The sequence below is a fragment of the Symphodus melops genome (assembly GCF_947650265.1).
Source record: "Symphodus melops genome assembly, chromosome: 10".
Taxonomy (NCBI): domain Eukaryota; kingdom Metazoa; phylum Chordata; class Actinopteri; order Labriformes; family Labridae; genus Symphodus; species Symphodus melops.
Genome location: NC_136700.1, coordinates 2496148 through 2505068, shown reverse-complemented (window position 1 = coordinate 2505068; position 8921 = coordinate 2496148). Strand labels below are relative to the sequence as shown.

The 8921-nt window shown below is 43.7% G+C and overlaps 1 protein-coding gene and 1 long non-coding RNA gene across 3 annotated transcripts; both read right to left on the bottom strand.

The window, feature by feature from the left end:
- Positions 1-646: 646 nt before the first annotated feature.
- On the bottom strand, positions 647-2352 carry LOC306830852. Its single transcript, XR_013780024.1, has 3 exons — positions 2322-2352; positions 1367-1528; positions 647-853 (listed from the first exon to the last, which is right to left on the bottom strand). It is a non-coding gene; the product is annotated as an uncharacterized lncRNA (long non-coding RNA).
- A 1651-nt stretch (positions 2353-4003) lies between these two features.
- Positions 4004-8913, bottom strand: rhbdd1 (rhomboid domain containing 1). 2 transcript variants are annotated; one of them, XM_079354471.1, is made up of 8 exons: positions 8871-8913; positions 7031-7344; positions 6631-6910; positions 6120-6252; positions 5758-5846; positions 5364-5429; positions 4572-4718; positions 4004-4476 (listed from the first exon to the last, which is right to left on the bottom strand). In XM_079354471.1, the coding sequence occupies exons 2-8, from the start codon at positions 7181-7183 to the stop codon at positions 4370-4372; spliced, it is 975 nt and encodes a 324-aa protein (XP_079210597.1). In that variant the 5' UTR covers positions 7184-7344; positions 8871-8913; the 3' UTR covers positions 4004-4369. The 2 variants fall into 2 exon arrangements, with proteins under 2 accessions (XP_079210597.1, XP_079210596.1); XM_079354470.1 differs by lacking the exon at positions 8871-8913 and adding an exon at positions 7725-8057.
- Positions 8914-8921: the final 8 nt, after the last annotated feature.

The following is an 8921-nucleotide window of genomic DNA, read 5'->3' as shown; positions in this document are numbered from 1 at the left end:
AAAAAAACAAGATTTATCTTTTAATTTGCTCAGAATATTGAAATCCTAGGCCACTAGAACATATATCAATCTACACCACTACATACCCTGCTGTATTCTCTCCCACCAGAGCGGCATGGAGACACATCTGTCACACGTGTTTCTGTCTGCTGTTTTAGTATCCTGTGAACTGCTGAGCAAACGCCTGTACACGTAGCACTCCTGCACTCTGTTTGTTCTGTATAAGGACCATTTCTTTGCACGCAGCGTTAAATTATGATGATCATTTAATTATGTGTTGATTCTTCCAATCATTAAGGATAACAAGAAAAAAAAAGGGGGGGGGGGGTCTGTCTGCAAGGTTCCTTCAGTGTGCTCTTGTGTATCCTTCAGAGATCCCTCCTCACTCCTCTGGGCTTTGGGAACATCCTCAATGCAAACACTGAACATGTTATTCTTTCACTCACCTTTACTGACATAACGTGACACAGGACGAAGAGCTCGCCAAACCTCCATCCTTAAAACTAAACCTATGTTCGAGAACTGACACATTCTGTGAAGGGATGATGGCAGCAACAACATTTGGATTTTGTTTCCTTTTAGAAAAATCAGCCTTTTCTCACAAAACGTGCCTTTATTATTATGATGTAACTGATCAGGATCTCTCTCTCTTCCTGTTTGGTCAGACTCATAGGTCATCACTCAGCCAGATCTCTTATAATGACAGATTGTGATCATGTATTGTTTCACGGTGTGTTTGATGGTCCACACCTGCCCAGAGCAGGCCTGCAGGACCAGCTGGGCTCGATGGCTAGCATTACCCAGGCCACACCTCCAGACAGCGTCTCGTGGCTTGATTTATGAAGGGTCCATTCTGCAGAACAGAAGCAGAGACACGGGTCTGGTTTGATGCTGTTCTGGGTTCAATGAGTAAGAAACAACCGCCTGCTCCTTCTGCACTCTTCACCACTTTGTGATGCACGGGGTCTTCATTTTTTTTCTGCTGCATATACAGCTGAGCAGCTTTGAATCTGCAGCTTTTTATACAGAACTAAAAGACTGATGGAATTTTAAAAAATGATAAAAAAAATAAATAAATCCAAACATAATTGGTAGATTTGCTACCCGTTTCTTTGAAAGTGTGCTCAATCATTTGCAGCCATTTTAACACAAGTTTGACGATTCGGCTTTGAAAGCAAGTAGCTCGTGAAGCACTGCATGGTGTGAAGTTAATGTAGGAGGAAACATCCGCGGCTTACAGCCATTATAACTTCCATCTGTGAGCTCTTCTCCATTGTAGACGTCAGAGTTGGATTCTTTATCGTCTTTAACTAGAAACTTTGAAATTCTGCTTCAATCAAAAAAAATGTTTCTTCCTTCTTCTCACCTGATTGAAACTCCACGTCTTCATCTTCACGTCGGTCACTTTGTCACAGTTCAAAAGCTGAGGGTAGCTGCTCATCTGATCATCGACCACACAGCGCGTGTCATCCCCCGTGCTGCCCAGAGGGCCCAAGAACAGCTGGCCATCTTTGGTGTAACGTCCCAACTGAAGGAAAACCCAAAGAAAGCAAACACACTCAAGCAAAAGATGTGAAAACTAGGAATCATTTAAAGCTGCTTGTGATGCATTTCAACACCTCTGCTTGTTAGTTTGTCTCCCTCACTGTTTTCTTACCTTGTTTGATCAGCTCTCTGCTCTGATCTTCTGAAAACTTCAACATTTAGATTTCTACGTTCTATGAAAGTTTCGAGTTCGACCACTTCTGTGATGATTTTCATGCAGGAACTTCATGAAAGGACGCGTTTTTCTTTTCCCCTTATTTTTGTTGTGAAGCAGCAGAGGCATATTAAGGATCATGCAACTTCAAACACTTCAAGTCAGGTCCTCAGAGATCCTAGAAATACATCCAAATATTTTAATCCCAGATCCTGTAACATCTGCATCCATGCATATACTTGCAAGGAGCACACACGTGATCAATTGTTGGATTTTGAGCACAGCCCTTCTACCCAGGACTAAAGTTATTTTTCAGTTTGGCTACTCATATGCATTAAAGTACTTGAGCCAAGCACATGTTTACCCCTGTGAGATAAGAGGAGACCCCCTGCAGGCTGAAGGGTGAGGAACTGACTCAGGACCTCAGCAGAAAAAAAGTGCATCCCAGAAACATTTGGAGGCCGACAGCAGAAGTCTCAGCTAAGAGGATTACAGCTGAGCCTGTGTGGGAAAAAGCTGTAAATCAGAGTGACACTAATGAGCAGTGTGTGTTTTAGAGAGAGCCGCAAAGACAACCGCCAGAAATGCATGTCCAATGCATGTCCTTCAGCATCTGTTGTACCTTAGGACCCCATCCATGGCAGGGGTGCAGGGTGGCAGCCGATCATGGCTGGACTCCTGCAGTGAAGAGGGAAGCACAATCATAAAAAAAACAAAAACAAAAAAAACAATAGCAGTCAAGGAAAAGGGAATCTTTATTATCCCCAAAGGCCAAACAGACTCCATAAAACATTTTTATAAAACAGGATCAATATCAAAATGTCACATTGGTGACGTATTCTTGCCTGATTGGAGCAGATTCATCCCCTGCTTCGTACCACTGTTTGGGCGGGCTGATGTACATGCACCACAGCTCCCAGTTGTATCCATGGCCTGAGTTCCCGTAGGGCTCCACCTCGAACGTGTCCCAGTTGATGTTGTCGATGGAGGGCAGAATAATCCTCTTGTGGTCCTCCTTTATTCGGGCCAGAACCGGCTCAGCCCTGACAGGAGTGTAAACAGATCTCTGCTCTCTATGGTCAGGTGTGAAGTCTCTGAGCTGGAAGAAGAACACGAAACCTACGAAAAGCTGTCAGCATGACACTGCAAAAAAGACTAAATCAGTTTCGTTCTTCATGAGAATCTTTCAATTGTGCGTCTGAAAAAAGCTTCTGGGTAATGTCCTATCGTTCGCTTGTTTTATTTCTTGTTTATTTCTCCAGCTTTATGTACAGTGGTCTCTTGTAATCCTGATTCTACCGGCTTTACTCATCTTCTCCTCTCCTTATCTCTGAACTTCTCAGGTGTGAAATAGCTTTGTGTGTGTTCGTTTGTGCGGCCTGTGCGGTCCTTCATCCTCTCCTGCAGTGATTCTGTAAAGCACTGATGTTACTGTCCTCTGGTGTGGTTAGGGCCCAGAAATACATGAAGACTAGCTGTCAAAGTCTTGTTAACTTGAGAATGCCGGGCAACCCTGGATGGTCCAGGTGGATGATCACCGTGTCCCAACAAGGCTGTGATGTCAGCAAGGAGGTGGTGGAGCCATGTTTTGGGCCTGAATCATGGGGAGAGAGCTGGTAGGCCCCTTTCGGGTCCCTGAAGGTATGAAGATGACCTCTGCAAAGTATGTATGAGTTTCTGACTGACAGCTTTCTTCTATGGTAAAAAAACAAGAACCATACCTTCCGTAGCAAATTCATCTTCATGCATGACGATGCAAAGAATACCTCTGTGTCATTGGCTGCTATGGTCACAAAAGGAGAGAAACTCATGGTGTGGACCTCATCCTCCCCTGACCTCAACCCCACTGAGAACCTTTGAAGACGTGATCTCTCTTTTTCTGGTTTCCTTTTTCGTGCATTTATTAAAGAGGGGTCGGGACACACTCGCACCTGCCTGCACGCAAACTCATTCAATGCATGGGTAACATTGTCTATTTTAATTTCCAGCGTCAAAACGTACCACACAGAGGTCGGCAGGCTGAGACAGTTTGGAGGTTATTAGACTTTAGCATGTAGCCGCCCTCAGACCATGTGTAAGGGGGCCGGAGAGAGAAAATGCAACGCTGTCCTTTTTTTTCTGTCCAATACCAACAACTTCAGAGATTTCAAATTGGAGAAATGGGAACCTGGAACGCTGATTTCACAGCTTTTGCTTCATCTCGACCCCGGATCAAAACATGTGATACAATAAGAAGACCAGATCAGACGTCGCTGAGAAAAGCTCAGCCGGTCGCAGTTCTCAAATCAGACAGAGACAGTCGCATGTTGTTGGAAAACATTTTATATAATTACATTTTTACAAAGTTACGGTCACTCTTTGAATATGTGCTGAGTTCCTGTTTCGAAACTTCAGTTTAGCTTCTCCCTTTTTCTTTTTTTGTTTGCTTTTAAAATTCTGCAAACTGGAGAACTTCACTGCTGTGCTCGACGCAGCTCATGAACCTGTTTGAACACACATGCAGCTTTTCAGGACAGACGTGAACTCTTTGGTAACACACAGTCAGTGTCACACCGTGTGGTTTGACCGTCTCATTCAGGGCGCTCTACTCTTCAGCATGTGGAAGAGCAGCTTCAGGTCAGTCTTCTGTTCTGTCACGTACAACCTCCTTCCTATTGGCTGCTGAGCAGATCAGCTGTCAAACCTCCTCAGTCTGCGCATCCTGATATCCTCGGCGCTGGCCTCCTGTGGGAGCCGGAAGCCGTAAGGAGGAGGAGCTCCTCTCTGGTTGGTTTGTCCTGAAACAAAACAAACAAAAAAAAACAAACGCTCAGATGTAAAACTGAAGTTGAATTTGTAAAAGTCTGAGGAGTTCAGACGTCTTCTCCCTCACCTCTGTCGTTCAGACTGTTTCTGATGGCTGCTTCTAGCTGCTCCTCCTCCGTCAGCCCCCCTGTGTAAGATGACGGAGGAGGTGATGCATCATTGGGAGCATAGCCGTGGTATCCTGCGTATCCTCCTGCAGCAGGGCTTCTGTAGCCTGTAAGGACGGGCCGGCAGTCACTGAAGGGCTCACATACACATTCATTTAAATTCATGCTGTTTGTCTGCACCTTGATCTGTTCTACAGAAGTGTACACACAAGAACTGTACACTTATCTTTCACCACGAGGCAGATACACACAATTTATCTCTCGATATCCTGTTTGATCGGCAAACATTTTATTTACAGATTAAACAAAACATTTGCTGCTGTACACTTTTGTGAAGGAAACACACGGGCAACTTATGTTGGGTTTTATGTAGTAAAATGTAGTTATTAAATTTTCATTAGTAATTGTCCCTACTTAATTATTTTCAATCATCGCTATAATTAAACTTGCTGAATTTCTTGCTGCTCCATTTAAATTAGAGCAATGAGCAGCGAGTGACTGATTGGCAAAATCTATATTTTAGGAAGTTAAGAATCTGTTTGACATCTCAGAAAATAAGAATCTGCATTTGTACATAAATATTGTTTTTCCCTCCTGCCAGAAGGGGACTCGAACCTTGAACCTCCGAGCCATGAAGCGTGTAAGGTGACGATATCGTATCGTGATTCCCACCCCGAGTGCTCACGCCCAAGCTGAAAGTCGTGTAACGCAGCTCAACGCTTCGTGGAGCACACTGTGTACGTTTGTGTTACCTGAAGAGCCTGAAGAGCTGAAGCTCGCAGCGGGCTGGGGGTTGTATCCGTTTGATGTCACCAACGCTGGATTCATGAAAGTACGCAAACAAGCTTGTTTCAGTACAAAGAAACAACATTTGAAGTCTTATTTCAAATCTAAACTGACAGCTTTGCACATGGGCGGCTGTGGCTCAGTGGTACAGTCGGTCGTCTCTCAGGCGGTTCGAGCTCCAGACACTGAAGCGCATATAGCTGACTCAGGGAAATATCATGAATCACATCTCCGTCACGCAGAAATAAGATTTTTAAGGCTTCAGAAATGATCAGCCTGTGTCATTTAGTATTTGAAAACATACAATCTGAATGACGACAACACACACACACACACACACACACGTACATGAAGCCAGACCTGCACATGTCTTCATGATGGCCTTCAGTGGTCCAGCAGTGTAAAGCAGACCCACCAGGATACCTGCCAGGTGACCAACGAATGAAGTCCTGGAGAAGAACAGAACTTGTTATCTTTAATTTGTGAAACACTGCCGCCTGGTGGACACTTTGAGTCATCTCACTGTTAGTGATAAGAGCACAAGAATCAGACCAGAGCTCAACATGTTAGAGGGGTCTGATAGAAAGGTTTCTGTCAGGGTAGTAATCTTCAGTGTTTCTCACAAATCAGCTTTCTCTCTGCTCTTTATAATCCACTCACGCTATCGGGAAACGACTCGGTTGAACTCATTCAGGAAGTGTTGGCAGTGCGAAGAAACTCACCCGGGTGAAGTTACGTGGATGAGCACGAGCTCCGCCCAGCTGGCGTATCGATTGGACACAGGGAGCCCCATCACGTACGTCACTCCTCCGGGGTGGTAATGGTTACTGAGCACCTTCAGAGCGAACAGCACGCCTACAAACACAATGAACCATCCGTTAAAAAAATCTACATCAATGTCGTGTCGCTTTAAGAAAGAAAAAAAAAAATGTAAAAATGGACCAAGTGAAGACGACACAACAAGGCTGCTTGGAGAAACAGAAGTGATGGATGACAGTAAAATGAAACACCATCATGAAAGAACACTTTTTAAGATGTTAACATTTAGTCAGAATTAAACATCTGCTTTTCACACTTTTATCTTTATCAGGCAGTCGACAGACCACAGAGTTGGGGGTCCACGTGGAGCTATGTTACAAAAAAAGATAAATATTTGTTGTCATGTTTGCTTTATTTTTGTGTTGACTTTGTCTTCTTCAAGAATCAAACAGTCCTAGAGGAGTTTGCCTGTACCTGAGAAGCCAACAGCACAGGTCATGCTGTACGACTGATCCTGGGTCAGCTCCGTCAGCCCCGCCTCCAGCACCAGGTAGACCAATCCTGTGAGCAGAGAGAAGACTGACAGCAGGTAGAGGAACCAGGCTCCACCCAGACGTCTTTCCAGGCGGATCCCTTTATACAGGAAGGACACCATGTTGAAGTACAGGTGCCAATCATCGACGTGGTGGAGCGGGGACAGCAGGAGGCGCCGCCAGTCACTGAACCAGTACGCCTGCTGGACACTCACACAGGCCTAGGAGTGGACAGGTTGTTGTTTTTATATTAGTAATTCAAATATTCACTTATTGACTTATTTAGAGTTGTCTTAATAACAACCTCTGCCTCTGTTGTCAGTGCTGCATGGATGCGTTACCTTCATCAGAGGAGCTGCAGGGAACAGATAGAGGTACGCATTGAGTCCCAGAACAGCCAGGGTGACTGGAGGTATGTTGTCCAAGCCCACCTGGAAGAGCTGGGAGGCCAGGAGTAGCAGGCCCAGATGGGATCCCCTCTGGCGGTTCCGCATACTCAACACAACTTTGAGGGAGAAAAATCTAATCTGACAAGGAGTCCGCAAAGACGATGAAAGACTCAGTGTCCTACACTCTGACAGCAAGGAGGAGATTGGATGATCGGCTGAAGAGTCAGCAGGATCTGGATTCAGCAGGTAGACTGATCATCAAATCACTGAAACAAAAGAAGACAACAGGGGGTCATGATTTCATGTCATCAGGTGTCAGGTGACATCAACACATGTAGATTTGTAATAACAATGATCAGGAAACTTTTATTGAAGCCTTTAATTAGAAACCCTGAAACATCATGTGACCAAAACGTTCAGGTAGTTATTTTCATCTGTAGATGCACAAATATAAGGAAAAATGTTTCTGTTTATTAAATAGCTTCTTTAATGATTTCTAACCTAATTAAACAGACGATCATTAAACTAACATCTCCTAAAAAAAACAACAACAAACAACGTCACCTAAACCAGTCCACAGACGAGCAGTAACTTGCAAAACAAGGGAAGTCCATCTGTAGACATAAGTATGCATCTTTAAACTTACTGTGAGTTCAGTCTGTATTCAGGAAGTTTACAGCTGTCTGAGATACTTCCGCTAATGCTAACATGAATTGGTTGCTTTGATCTCGTCAGTAAAAATACATGCAAAGTAATTCGCTACATTTAAAGTACACGTCTGCACAGTTTATTTCTTCGTATTTCATCATTTCTAGTAGTTACGAGAGTAACTAACTGCCCGCGGAACACAGCGTCACAGCGTAAATTATAGTATTTCCGCTTCCGGCTATCTTTTTTTTTTAAAGTTGTTCTTCATTTAACCAATGTTAGTCCTAAAACTATATTTTTCCGACATTACACTGTCTGCAACTGTTGTGTTTTTTACCAAGTGTACTATTATATACCGCCTAGCGGTGAGTAGGCGGTCACGTGACCACAACAAAGTACGTAGCTGAAGCGTGCGCGTCACAGATCTACATACAGCGCGCGCACTGTGGAAAACATAAATAAATGATGATGGATGGATGGATAGATGGATAGATAGACAGACAGACAGACAGACAGACAGACAGACAGACAGACAGACAGACAGACAGACAGACAGACAGACAGACAGACAGACAGGCAGGCAGATAGATAGATAGATAGTTTTTTTTGGTCTTGTTCTTTTTTTGGTCTTATAGCTAATAACAAAATAACCACAAGAGGGCCGTAAAGTCCCTGTTTTTAAATAGAGGCAGCAAAATGATAATAGGATCATAACCAAATATTTCAGTATTAACATGGTGCATTTGTTTCTCTATTTGACAAGCTTATTATTAATAATATATTATTATTTTAGTCGGCTGCTTTAAGACTGACACCCAGTCCGCTTTGGGGAATTTTACTTTTATCCCCTGCTCTTAGGAATATCAAATGGACTGTATCTGTTCTGGTCCATTAACTCTACAATTTCTGGAATAAAGTAGGAACCCATATCAAATAAGCATTTTTTTTACGGATAGGCCTTTATAATATCGTAGGAGTGAAACCTCATCCTTCATTGTTAAATATGCAGGACCACGACATGACACCAGGATCGCCTTTCTCATTGACAAGCTTAAGCCTCAGCCTGATTAAAGACTTCTATTTACAACCAACTCAACCATTACGTGCTTTACTCTTCATTAAAACCACACTTTACTTCACCCACCGCCATAAACCATCACCGACTGGAGCTGGGGGAAGAGGCTGTTGCTATAGT